The 25,403-nt window shown below is 34.5% G+C and overlaps 1 protein-coding gene across 8 annotated transcripts in view; it reads right to left on the reverse strand.

Annotated features, from left to right (window-relative positions):
* LOC131065969 (probable LRR receptor-like serine/threonine-protein kinase At1g07650) overlaps positions 1-25,403 on the reverse strand; it is a 78,289-nt gene that overhangs the window by 17,585 nt on the left and 35,301 nt on the right. For 6 of the 8 annotated variants that reach the window (XM_058000583.2, XM_059216497.1, XM_059216498.1 and 3 more), the window contains exons 7-11: positions 9,481-9,552; positions 9,303-9,374; positions 9,087-9,158; positions 8,784-8,858; positions 8,576-8,647 (exon numbers count right to left, since the gene is read on the reverse strand). In XM_058000583.2, the coding sequence (XP_057856566.2) occupies positions 8,576-8,647; positions 8,784-8,858; positions 9,087-9,158; positions 9,303-9,374; positions 9,481-9,552 (363 nt within the window). Of the gene's footprint in view, positions 1-1,422; positions 1,538-8,575; positions 8,648-8,783; positions 8,859-9,086; positions 9,159-9,302; positions 9,375-9,480; positions 9,553-25,403 lie in introns of all 8 variants that reach the window. The other 2 variants (XM_059216501.1, XM_059216502.1) reach the window with 2 other exon arrangements.

Consider the following 25,403-nt stretch of genomic DNA (forward strand, 5'->3'; position numbering starts at 1 on the left):
CATCTTCAACTTATTATATGTTCCCATTGGAAACTCTCTTTTCTCAAATGAACCATGACTTCATCACCAATCTAGAATTCCTTATATCTCATCTTCTAATCCGCCCTATCCTTGTACTAAATATTTATCTTATTAATATTCTTTCTCACCTCTTCATGGAAATTATTCAAGTGCTCTACAATGTCTTCAACTTCAACATTTCTCCTTTCTCCTTTGTATATCTTCCTTAATTTTGAAGGATTTCTAGGACTAAATCATAAACAACCTCAAAAGGTAATTTACTAGTTCTTCTATTGATAGAATTATTGTAAGATAATTAGACCTATGGTAAAATCAAGTCTCATCCCTTAGGCTTATATTCTACTAAGCATGTTAACAAGTCACCCAAACCCTTATTCACCACTTTTGCCTGCCCATTAGTCTATGGATGGTGTGTAGAACTAAACTTCAAATCTATCAATTTATTCCACAATGTCCTCAAGAATTAGCTAAAAACATGGTATCTCAATATGAAACTATATTAGGCAAACCATGTAGTCTCACCAGTCTTTCAAAAATATCTACAACAAGAATAACATCATTAGTCTTATTACATGAAATAACAAGTGCGACCTTTGAGAATTTTTCTATCTTTGGTATAACAAGAACAAAATCCATACTAAGCATCTACAACAGTGTTAGACCTTCCACTCCTATACTTCAAAAACAAAAGTGTAACTTTGAAAAAACTCAACCCATTTTAAATGACTTTGATTCAACTTTATTTGATTGTTCAAATATTGTAAAACTTGATGATTAGTAAAGATATAAAACTCTTTTGGTAAAAGATAATGTCTCCATTTCTTCAATGCCTAAACTATAGCATAAAACTCCTAACCATAAATAGAATATTTTCTCTTGGAATCATTCAAATTTTTACTAAAATAAGAAATGGGTTTACATTTTTGTCTTGTTACTAATCTTATGACATTGTCACTAGCATCACAATATACCTGAAATACCTTATTAAAATTTGGAAGTGCCAAAATAGGTTTCTCTTTGACGTTATTCTTCAACATGTCAAAACTCTTTGCTTCTCGTGTAGTCCACTTAAAACTCATTTCTATCTTCTCTCATTGTTTCTATTAGGTATGCACAAATATCATAGATATTCCTATTAAACTCTCTATAAAAACTAGTCAAACCGAAAGATGTCTACCTCAATAGCACTCCTTGTGTTGGGTCATTCAATGATAGCCCTCACCTTCTCTAGGTCCATTCTAAGACCATATGCTAAGACAATAAATCCCAAGTACACTAACTCCACAAAACTAAACTTCCTCAAGTTAGTCAACAACTTCTTTTAACTTCTCAAAGACTCTTATTGAAAATCAAAATGTTCTCAAATAAATAATAACATATACCCAAAAACTCTTTTAATACCTTGTTCATGAGCCACATGAATGTGCTTAGTGCATTGGTTAGCCCAAAAGGCATGACTAACCACTTCTACAATCCCTCCTTCGTTTTGAAGGTTTTCTTCCATTCATCTCCTAGACTGATACAAAGAGGGGGGAGATTGAATCAGTCTTGATCAAACACTTAATTCTACAAATCAATACCAACTTAACCTTGATCTTATCAACAACAATGAAAAATAAAATAATGAATGCTATATTTATGTGGAAAACCCAAATAGGGAAAAACTAGGGTGATCATCAACTCACAATATATGAGTGAGATTACAATATTGTTTTAGGCTCATTGCCAAGGAAGCTCACTGCTCCCTAAAGGACTTGTAGGTTGAGGTGCATTACCCTAGGGAAAAATGCAAAGGACTTGCAGGCTAAGACACATTACCTCGAGGCAAGATACAAGACTTGCTAGGGAGACTCACTATCTCTAAGAAAGGTACATATATATATGAATCAAGACGAATAGGCCCCAACAACACTTCCTCGATCAATGTCCAAGTATGAAGCTATCCTTGAATCTCTGTCTCAAGTGACCAACTTCAAAATAATCACCACACTGCTTCTACCTCAACTTCGCATCACTGACTTCGCAAATCATATGATCATGTAAGCACAACACGCTAATTGATTCACACGCATCCACACCATCAATGTCAATTTTATATATATATATATATATATATATATATACCATCCTCTTCATTGCAAAAATCAATTAGGTTAGCAGAGCAAGGGATAAACATAGGTCCTATCAAGTCGGCCACAAAGATAAAATTGTTGTGAAGGTGGTCCAACCTAAGAGATAGAGAGGATCTAAAAGCATTATATAACATCTTTCACATGCTAGCACACATCCTCCAAAGTTGGCAACAAGGTAACATGTAGATAAGCCATGTATCACATTACTAGAGTCAGCCCCAAAACATATCTTCTAGATGAATGAACTGAATGTGGATCCCTACATGTCAAAGTAGGACCCAAATACAACATAAAACAACTTTCAAAGTGAAGATTCCCAAATATACACCCCAAGAAATAGAGCAGGTTTTGTCAGCCAAACCAAAGTAGTTACCTTGAAATACAAATACCGGACACAATGCAACAACAAATAGATCTTCTAGCATCATTCAAATCATAAAAACATGTTCCATGAATATCCAACAACATTACCAAATACTTCTCCCCATTGTAGCATCATAAACATACTGGCACAACACAACTTGATACAAAACACTTCATTCTGGAGGGCCAGAAGACATAGTCATGAATAGAACACCATTATCACCACTTGTAGACAACATTGACACCTGAAACTTGAACTGAGACATATCACAAACATTTTAAGCATGATTGTCCTCTAAGATGCAACACCTGAATAATCAACACAAATAAATAGAGAGCATTTTCCAAACCAATTTTGATAGATAGCCAAACTATCAGCAAACTATAATTACCAACCACATCATTTACAACACTGGGGACCCAAAAAGATAGGAGTACAATTTCCACAGAGCATAACTGTATTATGTTCAAATATGCAAGACCAAATCATCAAATTTGGAGGAATGCAAAGCATTCTTCCAACCTATCTTCGACATACATTCCAACAACATCATACTCCATCAAACTTGCAAAGACCAAAATATCTTGAAAACATCATTTTAACACTCAAGAACAACCAAGAGATATAAACACCATTTTGTAGAATACATAAGATCAACAAAAACATTTCTATGCTTCTAATCCTCATCTTAATATTCCTTATCTCAGAGCATCTAATACTCATCTTAATTTGATATCATCATCATATTTCAATACATCATAAAGTAGACATTAGTCACCAATTTGAGTGTGGACATCAAGCAACAAGGAGGTGAACATCCACAACATAAAGCATTTGCAACCATAATTCATTTGACAATAATCTCCTCATATTCGGACATATCATCAATGATACTAGGCATGTTGTGTCAACAACAAAAGGGTGGATATCAAACATGAAAACATCTACTTAACTCACACAATCTGCAATAATCCTCTACACAAGAATATCAACTCATCTGAACTCACCACATCAATACCTAGAATATCAGTTTGCACTATTTAGTAGTTATAGTACATCATTTGCAACAAAGAGAAAGATACATTTCATTAGCAAAGAAATAGGCTCAATCAACATCAATAGCAACATAAACAATGACAATATCCAACAATTCTAATAATCTCTATCATCATATCTTTGCACTCAATTACACTACATGACATAAATGACAACACCTAGTGCCAACATAACATATTGATTGTAGTCATCGACACCAAAATGAAAGATATCCACAAGAAGGAATAATTTCAATCATCGAAAATCATTGTAGTGACAACACCTGACAATCAATGATAAAATCTTCCACAATCTCCCATACTTTTGATATGCATACAACTTCATCATTAATTCTTTAACAACTGCAACAATATCTATCCAACCAATCACCTTATCAACAATGAGAACAAACAAACGATAGGTTGACATCAATGACAACAACCTGACATAAATAAAAACACAACTATCAACAATCAAAGACAACATATATTGTCAAACATCAGGTTGACATCAATGACAACACATATTACCATCGCTTCTCTATTCCAAATTTGGTGATATATGCTCTTCAAATCTATCTTCATGAAATACTTGATTCCACTCAAATAATCTATAATATCATCCATTCTTTAAAAGCAAAATCTATATTTAATAGTAATATTGTTGATGGTCTAAGACTCTCTACACATTCTTCATTCTCCATCCTTCTTCGGTGCTAGTACTGCATGTCCTACACATGGACTCAAACTCTCTCAAATAAATCTTTTTTATAGTATTCCTTGCACTTGTATGTTCAACTCTTCATTCTCTACTGGAGTCATCCTATGGGTTGCCTTATTTGACAAACTAGCTTTAGGAATCAAGTCCATTTGGTGACTAATCTTCCTCAATGGGGGAAAACCCTCAAGAACATTATTAGACATAATATCTTGAAACTCATTCAAAAAATATAAAATCTCTATAGGCATCTCTTTATCATCTTCCCTATCAACTATAAGAATCAATGCATAACACATAGGTTCATGCTTCATACCTTCCTATAATTTTATTCTATTATATACTTACATATTTTGATATTATTGGATATATTTTCCTTTCCCTCTTTCAAGGGCTTCAATTTATCCCAAGCTCCATCATTTGTCAAGGAATAACTATTTTGGTATGTCCATGATGTGCTATATGTTGATCAAACTATCGTGGTCTCCCTAATAACATAGGACAAATATTCATAGGCATGATACCGAACAATACATCATCACATTGGTAATTTCCAATCTTGAACCTTACGAGGAATTGCTCATTGACCGAATCTTTATGGTCCTTCTACAACAAAGAAATATGGTATGGATTTAGAGGTCTCCTCTCTAATTGTAACTTACTAACCATTTCTTATGAAATGATGTTATTAGTACTACCTCCATCAAAAATTACATTACAAACTTTACCTTCACACTCACATCTTGTGCAAAACAAATCCTTCCGATGAACCAGTTCTTTCTCTTCATTTAATCAAGCTCTTATGGAAACAACAACCTCTCCTCCTTCAACATCCTTCGAATGTGAAGAATTGGCAACCTTATCTATATGTGTAACTCAGGCCAAGTGCAAGGTAATGGGTCACAAATTGGCGGAAGTCTGCACGTTGGAAAACGCGCTCTTAGAAACGGGGGCCCATTTTTGCTTCGGGCCCCTGAGGTAAAAAGTAAGGGGGGCCTGAGGTGAAACTCAAACGGGGGCCCGCTTGAAAACGAAATGGGGTCCCATTTTTAAAAAACGGGCCCTCATTTTTAAATCCGATTTTACCCATTTTTTTTCGGGTGCATTTTGTCATTTTTGGACAGTAATGGTAATTTTAGGAATGGGTCCCCGTTTTCAAAACGGGGGCCCGTTCTATGGAAGTTGATTCCACAACCCGCCACTTGCCTCGGGATTAAGTCCGGGATAGGCTTGGGATGGCCACACCTGAGATATGGACCTGCAAATTCAAATCTCCATGAACGAAAGTACAAATGTTAAGTTTATGTCAAATTATGTAGGCCGTACACGTCAAATTTTTAAAAATATAATTACGGTCATTAAAAATTAATTTTAAAAAAATATTTAAAAAAAATACAAAAAAATATGTTCATCAATCTGCAGTGTGTTACAAACCATTTCCCAAAACGGTTTGAGAAAATAACTTTAATTGTGTCAAAAAGTGTGGGTAGTACACATGCATGGTATGGTCCTGAAACAAACATTTTTAAAACATAGTTTTTAGAGCTCCATTCATAAATTAATTTTTTAATTATGTGGGTATTAAAATAAATTACATATTTGGAAAGTAGACTCAGAGGGATATATTTTATATTACTGACTTTTTCCAAGATTCAATCTCCAAGTGTTTCAAAATTTAAGCTCAAATGAGACAAAACTTGAAAAATTAGGGAAAACACTTCCACTTTTTGGCCAAAAAGTGGACTCATCTTCTTGCACTGGCCCCTCATACATTTGCCTTAGATTTTTTATTTTCCTTCCTTGATGTTGGTGACATTAATATGCTCTATGTCCTTCTTCTACACATTGGAAACAAGTTCCATGGAAGCCTCCTCTTCTAAATCCTCATCCACCTTTGATCTCCATTATTTTAGTCAAAACGAAAATAGGCATTATTTCCCTTTTGGTTTTGACTACTACTAGATTATTCATCCTTCTTTAGGTCTTCATTTTGGCCTCTACAAGACCATCCACCAATCTTTCCACCATGAACTTCCATTTTTCTTACTCTCAACTTTTTTTTTTAGCTTCTCTTCTACTTGCAAAGAAAATTTATATGCATATTCCATGGTAGATATTCTTACCAAACTCAACTCTTATTGAATACTTAGCTTTGACCCATTTATGTAATGGGTGAGTGTCTCCTTGTTGGCCTTAGAATGGCTTGTTTAGATCAAGACTCAGTAGAACTCTTTTGTGTACTCTTTGATAGAATTCCCACTTGCTTCAATTGTTGCATCTTCTCTATAAAATCAATCTCATAGTCAATATGAATGAATTGACTCTTCAATTTGCCCACTATATGATACCATCTTGTTATTTTCTCTTTTCCTCTTCTATTTATTTCTAACTAAACTTCTTTCAACCAAATACTAGCATGGCCTTTCAACTTGGCCTTTGAAAACCTAAACCTCTCAAGATCTTCTACTTCTTCATACTCAAAATATTCTTCCATATCATTGATCCAATTGATCAACTCTTCTAGATTAAGATTCCCAAAAAATGTGTAAATTTCAATCTTTGGCCTTTTTCTAATATTGAAAGGGCCCTAAAATACATAGCCTCATCGGGATCTCTTCTCACTTCTTGTTATTCTTTCGACTATCCTTTTTCTTCAGATTCATCCTCACTTTCATATCTTTCTCTAATATCAACTCCTCTTGCATTGCTTGAACTTGTCTTTGGAGGTCTCTAAAACCCTCTTCTACCACACCAACATTTCTTCCACTATGGTTCCTTCATGGAGGATTTTTTCTCACGTTTCTCATAGACTCACAACCACTGTCTTGGTGCAAACTGCCTCACGTTTGGTGATTTGTTTACACACTTAGGAACTTCTACTTTGATACCACTTAATAGGAACTTCTACTCTGATACCACTTAATGAAGGTTACTCCTCTTACAATCTCATAAACACAACAACAGTAGAGAAATAAACAAAACAATGAAAGACTGGAAATCTTTTTTCTATTAAAATGAATTTACAACCATTAGAAACTTACATGCTACAATCACATGGGCTTTCTCATTACAATAATCTACAAGCTAGAGCTACCATATGCATTGCCCTACAATGTTTTGAAAATTGTAATTCCTGATTTGGGTCTAATAAGATTAACTATCAATTTTCCTTCTCAAAAAGGTATTTTATTGGAAATTAGAAATTTTGATTTGTGATAGTACAACTTCTAGGAGCCATAGCTTTCAATCTAATTGTCAAATCTTCAAACATTATATATCATTGGAAAGCTCATGAAGAGATCTATAATGGTGACTTGGGCTAATGCCAAACTCGATCAAATTTTGATCCTAGTCGAGGCTTCTAAGGTCCTCAAAACTGCATTGAAAGTTGTATTAAAAATATTTACTAGAACATAAACATTAAAATTTCTCAAATGTGATAGGATATTGAAATGATTCTTTCACCATTGACTTCATTTCACTTTTTTGGAGGTCTATGTAAGTTTTTGTGCACAAATGCCAATTACTAAAAATAGTAACTCTACCATTTTTAGCCCTTACTGAAAATTAAACAATATTTGTAGGTGATACAAGATTTCTCTTACGCCTTAGATGCTCCTGTATCATTTTGATATCATGAGACGCTACAACCCTAAAACATGTGGTTTATACTAATCCAAATTTTGTCACATATCCAATCTTTAATTATTTTAAAGCTTATAGTGATAGTAATATTTCATAAGGTGCTCAATTTATTGACCCTAAATTACAAGCATATAAGATGAAGAAACAACTAGAATATTCACACACATGCATCATTTTCTAATATGTATAGATGTAACAAACAACATCTAAACTTTTTATTATATGCACCCATTTTTATTTTTCAAATACCTTTGCAACCACACCTAATTATCTCAAACATGCTCCTCTTTCCCCACTTCTAGTACAAGTATTCCTCTATTGGTTTCTAACATAATGAATATCTTACTTGATATTTTTTATATCATTGTTATAATGTCATATATTGCAAATAATCATCGAGTCCATGAAAAATGGGGAATGAAGTCAAAAATATTTTATCATAAAATGTCTTCCTTCACCTAAATATAAAATTATGAAGCTATCTCATCATAAAGTAGTGTTGTGTGTTGACTATATAGTTTATACATTCCTACATGTTTATTCTAATGTTATGAATTGTGAACAATAAAGGATATATAATCAACTATTTTTAAAAGTATATATTCTAATTATAAATAAATAAAATGATGGCATTATAAACTGATGCACTGTATTAACTCACAATATCTTTGGTTTGATAGAATCTCCAAGATACTTGGGAATTTCTCCATTAATTGATGCATTTCTTAGCACGCTGCAAATATAAATGTTAATCACAAGCATATAAAAGATTATGTTTATACTTATGTTAAAACATTTTAAGTTCAAGACTTTTTACCTAATTTTCATGATATATTAAACATATAGTAATTTTATATCAACACACTTACATTGTTCTTAATTTTGTTAAATTTTGCATAAATGACAAATTTGATCCATCTCCAATCAAATACGATATCCTCGTGCTTATGTATATAATCATATAAGAATAGTCAATATCAATTAATGAGGTACATATATTTAAACAAATTCAACACCTAAAAAATTAATTTAATATATTGACAAGTACACCTTTAAGAGACACATTCCTAAAAATAAAAGGAACAATGCTTTGAATTACCACATTTTCAAGCATGAAATGTGAAATCTTAAATAAAGAAATAAACTCGAATGATGAAGGAAACAATACTTACAAGTCTTCTAGTTGAATCAAATTTGAAAAGGTTGAAGGAATTGGACCTTCTAAAGAAGTAGCTTCAAGTTGCCTATAATGAATACTGACATTTAACTTCTCTTTGTCTAATTCTCTACACATAGGATTGTAAATTTTTATATTGTAGTAAACTTATCACAGATAATTAAAAAATAAGAGAAGTCTAACTCTCTACAAATAGGATAAAGAATCTCACAAAACTGTAAGGTTTCTCCAGTTTCCAATAAAATTTGGTATTTTACCACTAAAACTGTTACTACTTGCTACGCTGCAAACAAAAAAAATTAAATGACATATTTAATTCATGTCATTTTTAACTTTAAATAATAAAATTCAAATACTAAAGCATGGAATTAGAAAGCATACAGACTTACAAATGTTCCAATCCTTGAAAATGTCCATATATTTGAGGTATCTCCCCACGTAACTGATTACTTTCAATATACCTATGAATATAAAATAATATTTTTAGAATGTATCATTCTCTTAAATAATTATAAAAGAATAATCATTGATACATACATTTCAATTAAAAAGAATAATCATTGATACATACACTTCAATTAAAAAGTATAAACTTTTCATAATAAAACCACAAAAAACTAATATTTATTTACTTTATAAAAAAATATATATTCTATTATTTCCATAAAGAATTGATGCTATATTTTTAAATTGAATTCCTAGTTAATACAACTACAGAGATATAATTTATGATGTTACAATCTATCTTATTGTATGCAAGGTCTTTGTAATCACACTTATTTCATATATAAAATTTAAATATTCACTTTATTTTAGTACGCAACCATAAATATATAAAAAGTTGTAAGATTCACAAAACTTTTGTCACTTAGAGAAATTTTCTAATGTTTTTTACTAAAGGAAAAATAGGTTTTGAAGGGCATCTAAAACCCTTTACAAAATTCTACAATGGGGGGAAATGATAAACAACATCATATATAAATCCTACATTCAATCACCAATGTTGCTACAAAAATATGGGATGAGACTATATGAACTGACCTTAAAACAATAAAGACCTTTGATGAAGGGCTACTCCACCCAACAACAACACAAAAAATGAAGGAGAAAATGCTTGCTTTCTATTACTTCAAATGAAATTGGAAATACAATATCCAAGACTTACAAAATATTAGTCAAATTGGCTTTACAAATATGCAAGTTAGAGCTACTAGCTTTTCTACTTAGACTTTATGTTGAAGGACTCAACTTTGATTGCTTAACCACTAACCCAAGATTCTATTTTATATAATTCTTTTTCCTTTTGGAAATACCACGCCCTCTCTTGGAGAGAAACACAGGTCAATCAAGAAATGTGACACGCAACCAATGGGTGACTCTTCAACTTCCCCAAGAGGGTCCTTAAGGTGGTTTCTATTCAATTTTTTAAAATGGGTGCCTAAAGAGGTGTCTTTTCTCATTCTTCTTTACACCTACCAATACATGTGAAATATTCACTCTTCCCCTTCCTCAAATCCATGCCAAGATGGGGATTTTATTTATCTTAAATTAAAAATAATAGAAATATGTTCCTACTCATAAAAATTATATTTTCCTTTAGACACAAGCCATAAATATTAAATAATTTCAAACCCCTACGTCTCCTTGGAAACTTTCTTAGGTACATGGAGACCTATGGATGCTTGTATTAATTTTATTCACCTAATCTTACCTGAATTATGAATAATTATTATTTTGGATGATGTAGAATTGCCCTACACCCTTCAATTCTCTACATCGGGCACCCTTCAATGAACTCTATCATTGTACTAGGTACCTTTAATTGGTTCTTATTTCTCCTCTTCCAGCACCTAGTTGGAACAAGCATTCTTCTCCTCTAAAAATTCTACTTTTTATTCGCCTTCTCAATGTCAAATTAGCTCCACCATAACTCGGCCTCCTCCTCCAAATATTGCTCCATTTAACATTCCTCCTCATCTCTCCACTTAACATTTCCCTTTTGTTCTTTGTGGGTTTCAACCCACTTGAGTCTAGCCACCTCCTTCAAATGCACATTGCAACCTCCTCTACACTCACCACCTCAACATACATCTATCTAGCATCCTCGACTACAACGTCTACAATATTGTCTTCTATACTTTGCTTCTCCATGCTCTGCATCATCATCATCATCATGCCCTCCAAAGAACATTTCATAACTTTTGCTACATCTTCATATTTCTCTATCTCTATACCAACAACATCTATTATTGAAACCTCTTTCTTTTCTTCTTTCATGTCTTCCAAAAGACATGTCTCCATTGTGACCTCACTTTCCACACTCTTAATGTTTTCATATATAATTGCAACTCCATGTTTTGCTACAACCCTTTCTTTACTTTCTTCCTATGCAGTCAATATTTCCAAGCCTTCATGAAGAATTGCCTCTACTACAATTTTCTCCTTTTTATGTAGCTTACAAGAAGCTATTGATTCTTTTGACATCCTTATGTTTGTTGATTTTTGCATCAAACAAGAGACCTCAAAGTCCATCTTCATCTCTACTGTAACCTCCTTGATCACATTCTCCATGCCTTCCAATACACATGTCTTATAAAAATAATTTGCAAGAAATAAGTTCACTTCTATTTCTCAATAAAATAAAATACAAATTCATCAAGTACAAAATATTAGCCACTTAGGCTTTACAAGTCTACAAGTTGGAGCTACAAACTACTCTTCTACACTCCTTACTACTCTTTATCATTGAAGAGAAGAACTCAAATCTGAATGCTTAACTATTAGCCCAAGCCTCCCTTTCATATCATTCTTGTGCCTCTTGGAAACCCCACACCCCCTCTTGAAGAGCAACACGTAGTAATCAAGAAATGTAATACATAGCCAATAGATGACTCTTCAACTTCCCCAAAAGGCTGCCTAAGGTGGTATCTCTTCAATTTTTCTAAGTGGGAACCTAAAAAGGTTTCTTTTCTTATTCTTCTTTACACCCACCAAGACATGTGAAATATTGACTCTCCCCCTTCCCCAAATCCATGACAAGATGGGGATTTTCTTTGATTTTATATTAGAAATAATAGAAATATGTACTCCTCTAAAAAAACAACAGTTTCCTTTACACATAGATCATAAATATTGAATAATGTCAGCCAACTTTGTACCCTTGGACACTTTCCAAGATATATGGAGACCTGCAGATTCTTACTTTAATTTTATTCATCTAAAATATTTAAATGATGTAGGATTTCTCTACACTCTTGAATGCTCCTACATTAGCCCTAGCAAAACATAACAAATAAACACCTCAGTTAAGGAGGTTTGATGTATAGCCTAGCTAAGTAGTTCTAAAATATGGAAAAATCAACCTCATCCACATTTTTATCCCCAGCTCATATATGGAGAGCCTAGAACAACAAAAGAACATCTTGAGATGTTTAAAGAAATTTGCAATCACAACGAAGTTGCACACCAGGATGTGGTTTGTCGGTTGTTTCCATATTCATTAGGAGAGTTTGCCTACATCTGGTATCTCATTCCCAGTAGCTGTTGTAATTCAAGTATACCTAAATTTTTTTGGACCCTCTCACTGCCCTATTCATCAAAAGGTTGTTTGATGACCAAATTGACACCTTGCAAAAGGTTTACAGTCAGACTATAGTCATTTCTCAGCAAATGGATCCTAAAGGGGCAAGTAATTTTGGGGCTTTACCTTTATTTGTTGTTCAAGGCTTAGGAAACCCCATTCCAAGTATTAACCAAGCAATGACAAACCATACACCTCTACAGAATCTAGTGCCTTTATCTCAATCAACTACACCAGCCCCAATGTTGACGTATCTAGGCCATGAACCTCCTAAGACTATATTTTTTCAACAAGTTGATCCTAAGAAAGAGTAAAGCTCACACTTGGTCTCTGAATTAGAGGCAGTTAAAAAGACACTTTCGTAGGTAACCAATGAGCTAACTAAGCTGAGATTGAATCCTAGTTACTACCAACAGTCAAACATGAATTTTAACTCCCAAGGCTATAGTCAGAATAACCAAAACATTGCAAGTAGGGATTTCGGACAGAAAAGGCCCACTCAATAATGGAGCACCAAACCCAATAACAGAACCCTTTCAAAACAGGCCAAAACTGCAAACTTATGTGAATTTTCTTACACTATTTTGGCAACTAATAGATGTACGTTGCACGAGACATCCAATCGCCTAGAAATTCACTGTGAAGAGATGTAGAAAGCCACACATATCATAGAGCCCAACCAGCCGCAGTCATCTGAGCCAAATGAATGCTATGATGCTTGATTCTTATGTATTCATGTGTGAAGCTGGTCAGACTACGACAAACGAAGAAGAGTTTGTATTTCCATTTCAAAAGGAAAATGGACCTGAGTGTGGTGAAGTGCATGCATTTTAAAATCAGAATCATAGTGGCTACATCCTAAGAAGTAGGAGGGAACCATTGACTAATGGTATTAGTCCTGGAGCCCATCTAGCTCTACCTGATCCCCAAGTGAGTAACACTCTTGCATTATCAAAATGATCATATGCTCGTGTATAGATCGACATGCACTCCTATTGCTAAACCTCAGGTGGTGACCATGGACAAATATAGTGTAGTAGATGAATTACGGAAGACTAAGTCCAATATGTCTATGTTTGACATGCTGCAAAGTTGTCCAACTCAAAGGGAGGCCTTGATCAAATCATTAGAATCTTCCAAAGGTAGTACCATCGCCCATGCATCATAAAAGCAATTATGGTCAAAGATAAATCTAAAGTAACCCTGATTCCTCTTAAGTGTGCAAATCTTTGGGAAAAGTTTGCACAATTTCTTAATAGATTTAGGATCTTCTTGCAATGTTATGTCATATTTTATCTATCAAAAAATCGAAATGACTCCTCACCTAGCCAATTTGGTTATCACACAACTCGACAATTGGAGGTAAAGGTAATCTGGTCCTCCAGAATGTGCACATCCAACTGGTAGCTAACCCAAGGATCCAAGAGTATATAGGTATTCATGTGGTGGATATCCCCGAATTGTATGGAATGTTGTTAAGTCATGAATGCAAAAAATGCCTAAGAGGTTGGTTCTCAATTGATTTTACTTAGTTATGGTTACCATGGAGGGGTATATAGATAGATGATGAGCCAAAGTTGAAACACATGATAACATAGTACAACACACCAAATGAAGCAATCAACTTTGTTAGGGCTAATTTAGGCATTTATAAGCTCGACCAAATACTAGATTTTAGTCATAAACAAGATAGTGATTCTAAAGGAAGCCATATCTTGGGATTACAAGAGTTCGCCCCTGCTGATGATGCATTCAAAGAATTCATGAGTAGGATGGCAAATAATTGAGACAATTGGGAGGATCAACGGATTCATCAATATTGATGCTGCTAGGATGGTGCCACATTCATCGTCAAGGCTTTTTTGAGTTCACCTGTCTCGTTTTCCAAGATGCAATGACACGAGTCAAACTTCAATTGCTACAGGAAGAAAGAGAAGGACCTGTCCCAAAGTCTGGATGAAACAATTAGACAAGTGAGTCAGAAGTCAACTCATATGAGGATAGCTCAGATGATTTTGAATGGGAGTTAGATGATACCCTAATAGGAAACTCAATAGCTGAAATAGGTGATCAATATGAAGGCTTTGCCAATAATAGTTAGCCCCAATAGCCTAAGCAGGAAGTAAAGGAGGAAATTTATTCTCCACCGCAAAAGAAAAAGGACAAGTATTCCCAGTATAGTAAAAAAGAAGGCATCTAGAAGTTGCGGTTCAACAGATCAAAGAGAAAGAAAGGATGCAGAGATGGATTAGAGTTGACTCATCCCAAAGTAAAACCGTTTTTCATGGTTTACAGGCTTCAATTTGCATGTACCAACAATATATCTAAATATGGTGAATTGATACATAGATTGCTATTGGCGCACAAGAAGGGAGTCAAGTTGCTATCAGTAGAAGGTGATTCTCAACTAGTTATTTGACAAATTAGGAGCCAATATTTGTGTCATGATAAGAGGATGAGTTCATAGTGTAACCGTGTATGGGATTTAATCCAAAATTTTGATGCATTTAATGTCAAATCAATACTGTGTTAGAAAAATAGCAGAGTTGATTCGTTAGCAATTTTGGCTAGTTCCTTAGAACCCATGGAAGGTTTTAAGCTCAAAATATTTTCAATAGAGCTAGTTTTTCATACCAACAATGCTAGATAATGTTACGAATTCCCAAGTCTTTGAAGATGAATAGGATTATTGGAATTCATCTTGTGCAGTGGTGTCTTGGAGACTCGAGTGATTGATGAGGAAGAACAAGAACCTACAGAGATAGGCGACAAAGGTCTTATCAACCAAAAAACCAATAATATCCCCAAGGGGATGGTTGCATTAGAAATGATATTTGATCAACATGGCTCTACTAAAAGAAAGAATCCTCTCACTGAATTGGGAGGAGACAAAGGGGATTTACATAACTTGGGCTGTGAAGAAGAGAAAAGGGAAGGTCTGATAGGGAAAGTGAGCATAGACAAAGAAAGAGAAGACATTCTTCAAGCCCTAAGACACTATTGAGGAGTGATAACCTACAATTATGATGAACTCAAAACATATGATACCTCAGTAATTGTACGCACCATCCAATTGAAGCCAAGTACAAATGTTGATCCTGAAAGAAGTACAAATGTTTTTGAGTGCAAAGATCATCTTTCCAATGCATCATTCAACTTGGATTGAAAACCTCATCCTAGTAAGAAAGAAAAAATGGAGAAATAAGCCTCTATGTGGATTTTTGGAATCTAAATAGGTCTTCAAAGAAATATAATTACCCTTTACCCTCCTTGGATGAAGTGTTGCAAATTGTAAATGGCTCCCAAATGATGTCGTTCTTGGATGGGTACTTTAGATACAATCAAGTAATGGTCTAAGAAGAGGATAGATTAAAAAATGATTTCACTACTAAGTGGGGAACATTCGCCTATCGATAGATGCCATTTCGGTTCATCAATGTTGGTGCAATGTTTCAAAGGGCAATAGATATTACATTCAATGGTCTAGTCAGTAAATGTATCATCATCTACAAGGATGATTTGTTTGTATTTTCCAATAATACAGCTGACCACATCAAAGACCTCAGGAAGGTACTCCAGAGATGTCAGTATTTTGGCATGTGTCGTTGAATCCCAACAAGTGCATCTTTGGGGTGATTGAAGGGAAGTTGTTAGGTCATGTGATTTTGGAGAAAGCTATTTCCATTGACCTAAAACATTTTGAGGCTATTCAGAAGTTGAACCTGCCAAACAGTTTGAACGAGCTTAAGTCCTTCTTTGTATGATCAACTTCATCCTGAAATTCATAAGCGACTTTGCTGAAATAGTCTGCCCACTCAATGATATGTTGAAGAAAGATGCAAAAATAGAGTGGACAATTGAGGTAGAGAAAGACTGTGATGAAATCAATATCATGGCTACATCTTCATCTCGTTTGGATATATAGAAATTCAATGGAATTGGTTATGAGTTGTGAAAGATGAAAATGGAAGATCTCCTTGAAGAACAAGATCAATCGATGGCTGTAACAAATAAAGAGAAACCAAAGAAACTTACTAATAAAGACTGAGAGAAGGTGGATAAAAAGGCACAGGGTACTATCAAGTTGTGTCTTTCTGGTTATGTTCTTTTAAATATGTCAAAAGAGAAGTCGGGATATGCTTTATGGAATTGAAATGTTGAGATCTAGCAAGCCAAAATTCTAGTAAATAAACTTTACTTGAAACAAAAATTGTTTTCTCTTAAAATGAAGGAAGGTGATACAATAGCCAAGCATTTGAATTCTTCAAGTTTAATTTTGAGTCAACTAGCCTCTATTGATATTTTAGTTGAAGAAGAGGATAAATGTGTTAAAGTTTGGATCAGATTAGATATGTGAATAGTTTTTTTTTAATATTTATATCTTACTAAACTATATGACAATGAACCCTTGAGTGCAGGTTGCTGCACATATGAAGGGAACACAACTTAATGCGTAATTTATATGGGAGTCTGCTGAATGAGGCAGATTGATATCTAAAAGGCTTGCACTTATAATTATTGTACTTACCTATTAAACTCGAACTGCACCATGATATATACCTTACGGTATAGGCATGTCAGTGGACAGACATGCCTCTACATACGTGGAGACATGTCGATGAATAGACATGCCTCCATGTACGTGGAGGCATGTCTCTTCATTGAGATGTCTCTACACCTAAGGTTATGCAAGACAACGATACCTAATCGTTATTTATTCGGTTGATAATCAAACACCGATTCCTCTTATCGTTTTAGCAGTTTAATGATTCTTCAAATTGTTAATCATTATTGTTACATGCAAGTAACGATTTCCATAATCGTCTTTGAAAAGAGATCGACTAAAGTCAATATTCACTGCGATAAATATATATCCAACTTATTTCATGTAGAGAGTTGTTTTATATTGATCAAATGAAATGATCAATATAATTAATACTTATAGATACGGTGATCATATTCTGATTTGTATAAGCAGTAATAAATATAAATTATGTATATATAGATATTCGTATATATAATAATAATGACACTTATTATTATTACATATATTAATATGTATATATTCATATCAACGATATTCATTACTTATACATATGAGACTTCTCCGATCGAAGCTATAAAACATCAACACTCCCTCTTAGCTAGGGAGGAGGATTACAAGATATTCATAGAAGAACTACACATAGTGTAGTAGAAATCATTATATGATATCAGGAGCAATGGTCTACAAGTATCAACACTTATGATACTTACCAGAACCCAACATGTCCAATATGGTATGTGCACTAGCATCAACCGTATGATGCCTACCATAGGGATGTATGAAAATCATGGCATACTCACAGATATTAAGCACTTAATATCCACCATGATGTATCTCAACAATTTAAGGATATCAACCTTATGATAAAAATTGTTCTAAGAGATATGCACTATCATGACATTTTCACAGATATCAACCATATGACATCTATCTTGATAGATTGTAGAGTTATTGTAAAGTCGCCACCTTCCAATAGCTACTAGAAATACAAGTGATTATCATTCAGAAGTCGTCACTTCTTAATGATGTACACAGGTGCCCATAATGACAAAAGGAGTTTATATTAAACATCTTTAGAATATATTAGTACAATAATAATGCTGAGACTCAAAACTCAGAATTTACATTTCAACCATACCAAGCTTACCTCTTAAGTGTTCTACCTTTGTTTTGGCGAGAGGCTTGGCGAGAATGTCTGCTGTTTGATCTTCAGTACTAATATATCTCAGCTGAATTACCTTTCTCTCCACCATGTCTCTAACATAGTGATAAGGTATTTCAATATGTTTGGATTTGTCATGAAATACTGGGTTTACTGAAAGCTTTATACAACTCTGGTTATCACAGTGGATAATAGTAGGATTTAAGGATTGTCCAAACAATCCTACAAGGAGTTTTCTCAACCATATTGCTTCTCATGCTCCCATAGATGCCACAATGTACTCTGCTTTTGTGGAGCTCTAAGCAACTGAAGATTGCTTTCTGCTAAACTGGGATATCATGGCTGATCCTAAATTGAAGCAACACCCTGATGTGCTTTTACGATCTACCACACTTCCAGCCCAATCTGAGTCTGTATATCTGTATAAGTTTAGATCTATATTTTTATATTTTAAGCCATATCCAATTGTTCCACTAAGATATCTTAAGATGTGTTTTGCTGCAACTATATGTAACTGCTTTGGTTCACACATGAACTGACTGAGTGCATTCACAGCATAACAAATATCTGGTCTAGCATTGACCAAGTACATCAATGATCCAATCATCTGCCGGTAGAGGGTGGAATTTGCTGATTCAGAACTTGCAGTTGCTTCTCTTAATTTGTGTAAGTTTGTTTCCATGGGAGTGGACATAGGCTTACAATCCATCATTCCAAACCTTTTAGAATGTCAATAGTGTATTTCCCTTGATTTAGAATGATCTCATCAATTTGCTGCCACACTTCTAAACCGAGGAAATAGTGTAGAAGCCCTAAGTCCTTCATATCAAATTCAGCTGCAAGTTCTTGTTTACATTTGATGATGAGATGCTCTTTGCTTGTTATTAACAAGTCATCAACATAAAGGATAAGAATTAACATATCTCCATTTATTACCTTGAAATAAAGATTTGGATCTGCATCATTCTTTGAGAAGCCAAATCTTGATAGATAGTGATCTATCCTTTCATACCACGCTCGAGGAGCCTGTTTGAGCCCATATAAGGCTTCCTTCAATTTGCAAACATGAGAATGTTGTTCATGCACTACAAATCCTTCAAGTTGTTCCAAATAGACTTCCTCCTCTATTACACAATTAAGAAATGCAGTCTTTACATCTATTTGATGGATTTTCCATCCTTTAGATGCGGCAATAGCAATCATAGCTTTGACAGAAGTGTATCGGGCAACAGGAGCAAAAGTTTCTTCATAATCAATTCCCTCTTTCTGAGAGAAACCTCTGGCGACAAACCTTGCTTTGTATTTTTCAATACTTCCATCCGCAACATGTTTGATTTTGAAAAGCCATTTAGAAGACACTACTGATTTGTTCTTAGGCCTAGGCACAATGTCCCGGACATCATTCTTGAGAATAGACTTATACTCTTCTGTCATGGCTTCTTTCCAAGATTGATGTTGGAAGACTTCCTCAATAGTAGAAGGTTCTGAATTAATGATTTCACTCATTAGAGCAATGTAGCTAGAGAATCTATTAGGTCTTTTACTTTCCCTGAAAGTTCCTTTTGGAGCTGCATAATTTTCAGCCTCCTCAATCATCTTCTTGGCCCATAGTGGTCATTTCTTTGTCACATTAAGTGTCCCTAGGTTCAACCATATAGTCCATAGGTTCAATGTGAGTGTTGCCTTCAATTGATTCGTGAGTCTCATTCTGAATCTTAGAGGAGTGATCCTTTTCACTCTATTTAGGGGATTCATCTTCTGTTTCATTAACATCCTTAGATCTTTTGAATGCAACATCCTCTTCAAATATTACATCCCTGCTTAGTTCAATTTGTTTTTGTCCTAGAATATAGACCCTATACGCTTTAGAAGTTTCACTATACCCAACAAAGATTCCCTGTCTCCCAAAGGGTTCTAATTTACATCTTTTCTCTTTAGGGATGTGAATGTAAACAGGACAACCAAAAATTCTTAAGTGACCTATGTCTGGTTTTATTCCTATGAATGCTTCTTCAGGAGTTTTGTTATCAAGAAAGGAATGTGAACATCTATTTTGGATATACACAACAGTACTAGAGGCTTCAGCCCAGAATGAGGTATGAAGGTTTTGGTCATGCATCATGGCTTTGGCTGCTTCTACTATAGTTCTATTTTTCCTTTCTGCAACCCCATTTTGTTGAGGGTTGTAAGGAACAGTGAACTCCCTCTTAATCCCAACATTATTACAAAGAAATTTAAAGTTTTCGGAGATGTACTCCCCCCCATTATTAGATCTAAGAGTCTTTATACTTTTATTTAATATGTTTTCTACTAAAGCCTTGAATTCCTTAAACCTTTTAAGGACTTCATTAGACTCTACACTTTAGAAAATATATCCATGTCTTCCTAGAATAATCATCTACAAAAATAACATAATACAAAAATCCTCCTAAGGAGGGTACTAACATGGGTCCACATAAATCAAAATGAACAATTTCTAATACATTTTTGGATTTACTTTCACTATTATGAAATGTGCCCTTGGTATTTTTTTCCTAAGGCACACCATTTGCAGATTCCTTCATGTTCTTGAGTCAGCTTAGGTATCCCTATCACCATTTTCTCTATAGAAGGTAAAGCACAAAAATGAAGATGCCCTAATCTTCTATGCCATAGTTCACAAGTGTTAGAAGATTCATGAATAAGTGCTTGTGAAGGAGAGATGCAAAGTTTGTATCGGCAACCATGTTGAACTCCAATGGTGTGATCCTTCTTGATGGTTGAGTTCTTAGGCCAGGCTAAGACTTTTCCATCCATGAAGGTGATTCTATATCCTTCGTCTTCAAGAGCTGATATTGAGATTAGGTTGCGTTTGATGCCTGGCATGAATAGTACACCTATTAATTGAAGGGCAATGCCCGATTTTAGTTGAATAGTACAGGTTCCAATCCCATTCATTGGGTAGTTTGAATCGTCCCCAATTGTGACTTCCTCATCAAATTTTTCTATCATAGTGTCTAAGTGCTCTTTGAACCCTGTTATATGCCGAGATACCCCACTGTCTACTACCCAGGTGTTGAGGTTGGTTGATACTTGACTAGATAGAGAAGAGTAGAATACAAGTCTTTCAGAGTCTGTGTTGGGCTCACTGACTTCAGCAATCGAGGCTTGAGGCTTAGGTCTGTCAGGACACTTTACAGCAATGTGACCATATTTATCACATCTAAAGCATTGTACTTTAGATAGGTCCCTCTTCCTTTTGAAGGATTGCTTCCTGGTTGGGTCTTTACCTCTCCTCTTCTTGAAGTTATTCCTCTTTCCTCTTTTGTGAGACTGAGAGTTTAGGGCTTGCATTTCTTCATTTTGGGAGTTAATTCCAATCCCTCTAGTGATCAATCTAGATTCTTCTTGTATACAATCAGTCTTTAATCGATCAAATTTGGGGAGTTTGGATCAAGTGCTAATTCCTTGAATAAACGATTCCCAAGAAGTGGGAAGTCCGTTGAGTGCCAGCATAGTCAACTCCTTGCTATCGAATGTGTGACCAATAGTAGATAATTGGTTTCTTAGTTCTGTTATCCTCATGAAATATGAAGCGATAGTTTCACTTTGGTTCATTTTGATGTGGTGTAGTTGTTGTTTTAGAGCAAGATCCCTGCTAGTGTTATTTATCTCAAACATGTTCTCTAGTGTTGAAAACATTAGATAAGCAATATATAATTTTGAGATAATAGGAACAATGTATTCTTTTACTCCATCCACCAATAGTTTCATAGCTTTATTATTATTTCTTGTCCATAGGAGTTTTTCGTCTTCTTCATCGGGCATGGGTAAGGCCTTTTCCACAAGAGTGTTTAATTCATGTTCCTTTAATGCGAGCATCATTCTAAACTTCCAAGATACAAAATTTGCAGCTCCTTCAAGTCAGTCCTCAAGCCTAACTCCATTCACCATTTGACAAATATAGAAATCTGGAACTTTTAATGGAGTTTGGTTGTTTCCCTTTTATAAATCTGATCGGATCTTTTCTTCAAACTAGCTCTGATACCATGTTAAAGTTTGGATCAGATTAGATATGTGAATAGTTTTTTTTTTAAACTTAGATCTTACTAAACTATATGACAATGAACTCTTGAGTGCAGGTTGCTGCACATATAAAGGGAACACAACTTAATGCGTAATTTATATGGGAGTCTGCTGAATGAAGCAGATCGATATCTAAAAGGCTTGCACATATAATTACTGTACTTACCTATTAAACTCAAACTGCACCATGATATATACCTTACGGTATAGGCATGTCAATGGACAGACATGCATCTATGTATGTGGAGACATGTTGATGAATAGACATGCCTTCATGTACATGAAGACATGTCTCTTCATTGAGATGTCTCTACACCTAAGGTTATGCAAGACACCGATACCTTTAAACCGTTATTTATTCGGTTGATAATCAAACACCAATTCCTCTTATCGTTTTAGTAGTTTAACAATTCTTTAATCGTTAATCATTATTGTTATGTGCAAGTAACAATTTCCATAATCGTCTTTGAAAAGAGATCGACTAAAGTCGATATGCACAGCGATAAATATATATCGAACTTATTTCATATAGAGAGTCGATTTGTATTGATCAAATGAAATGATCAATATAATCAATACTTATAGATACGGTGCTCATATTCTGATTTGTATAAACAGTAATAAATATAAATTAATTATGTATATATAGATATTTGTATATATAATAATGACACTTATTATTATTACGTATATCAATATGTATATATTCATATCAACGATAATATGCATTACTTATACATATGAGACTTCTCTGACTGAAGCTATAAAACATCAACAAAATGCATTATGCTTCTTTGTTCTTTACCTAATTCATGGAAAAATTCCGTTTTTGCTATGACTGCTAACCTTGAAGATTAAAAGATTGATGCACTTGTTGGAGCTTTGTTGGCACAAGAAATGAGGAGAAAGACTATGGATAGTTTGGTGATGCTCTCAGTATTGTTAGGGGAAGACCCAAAGAAAGAGAGTCTAAAGGAGATAAGAATGGGCCCAAAGACAAGTCTAAGGGCAGATCTATAACTCCTAGTAAAAAGAACAAAGTGACATGTTGAACTACAAAAAGAGAGGACATGTTAAGAAGGAATGCGAGATTCCAAAGAAACAGTTTGATTCCTCTACAAAGAAATCCTCAAGCTCAAGTGATGATGCTTTCATTTATTCTCTTCATGTTATGACTAAAGAACATTGGTTAATTGATTCAAGATGCTTGTACCATATGACTCCTCATAAGGAGTAGTTTTTCATATATAAGTATGGTGGAGGAGAAATCTACCTCGATGATAATTCTTCATATCCTATTGTCAAAACGGGAAAGATTCAGTTGTGTTTCAGTGATGGAAGAATAAAATATCTTTTAGGTGTTTTGCATGTCGCAAGTTTAAAAAAAAAATTAATATCAATTGCTTTGCTAAAAAATATGGGATTGCATGTAGCATTTGACAAGCATGGTTGCAAATTAGTAAGAGGAAACTTCCTGCTCAGACTTGTGCAATTTTAGGTTTGCTCGTATACACTTTTACCTTGATTTAAAAAAAAGAAAACTCGGCATTTTCATTTAAAATAACTTCTCTCATATCGACTTTTAAAGCCAAAAATGAACAAGCTCACAAAATAGGGCCGACAATGTCAGATTCATTTCAAAAGTTCACCAAAATGCCTTCAAAAGCATTGAAAGTCTTTAAATCCCACTTTCATAAGTCAAAATATGAGTTTCGGTTCAAAAATAAAAAATCGGCCTCCTAAGTCAAGAAAAGCGATTCATCGCTACAATCTCACAAAATGCTTTAAGAGGCTGAATTTACTAGAATCACACAAAACTACTTCACATGTCGATAATTGGAAATCTCATGAAAGGCGTTTAAATACCGAAAATTTGGAAAACTCATGAAATGATTCGATACGCCAAAAGGGCGAAGGGCTTTCAAGTCAACTAAATAAGACGAAAATCACTAAGGCTTAATAAAACACTCCAAACGCCAAAAGTAAGCTTCATTTCAAAAAGCACACAAAACGCCCTTAATAGCCGAAGTTCACTAAACCCCACAAAAGCCTTCAAAAGGCTGAAAAAGAAGCCATCAAAATCGTGCAAGTAACTTTAAAATGCGAAATTGTGAAAAGCTCTCGAAATGACTTAAAGTCCCGAAAAGTTCAAAGTCGCACTAAAAGACTTCTTTAACCAAATTCATCGAAAAAGCTCCCAAAATGAGTAGATAAGTCGAAAATCATTAAACGCCGAAAATGAAGCTCACAAAATGAGTCGATAAGCCGAAAATCATTAAACTCGCAAATTCATCTACTTTGCCGAAATATGAAAAAGAAAGTTTTCAAAACCTAAATTGCACGAAGAGCACTCATTTCCCGAAAATCTTCAATGTCTCTGCAAATCGCAAAGAACATTTTTTTGCCAATACTCTTCAAAGTCAAAAGAAGAATACCGACTTCAATCTAGCATAAACGTCTTCATTGTTTGCTTGAAAGTTTTCAAACCTCCTACATTGAGCGATTTAATCTTTTTTCATGATTCTCGGCTTGGATCATTATTTGTGCGGACTTTGCTCCTACTTCATTTTCGGCTTCAAAGAGGATTCAGAGAGGTTGTGGTGATTCTATCATTCTTGGCCTAGAAGACGTATCTACACGATTTTGACTTAGCATTAGTGTTTCACTTGTGTTTTTCGGCTTGCTGAACCAAAATGAGAGTTTAAGTGGTTTTCGGCTTGAATGGCCAAGATGCATGACTTCTCCTTTAACGCTTTAAGACTCCATATTTCGGGCCCTGAGATGGTTTCGCAATTTTACCTTTGCTTCTGCGACCTCACTTGGACTTTCTCTCTTTCATTGGGTAGACTTAGACCAAAAATGGGGGTCCCTGTCCAGGACGGGGATGGGTGTGCAATACGCACAACAAATGGCGACTCGGTTGGGAAATGTTCCTGAACATTTCAAGGATGACTATCCA

This window comes from Cryptomeria japonica, chromosome 2, assembly GCF_030272615.1.
Source record: "Cryptomeria japonica chromosome 2, Sugi_1.0, whole genome shotgun sequence".
NCBI lineage: Eukaryota > Viridiplantae > Streptophyta > Pinopsida > Cupressales > Cupressaceae > Cryptomeria > Cryptomeria japonica.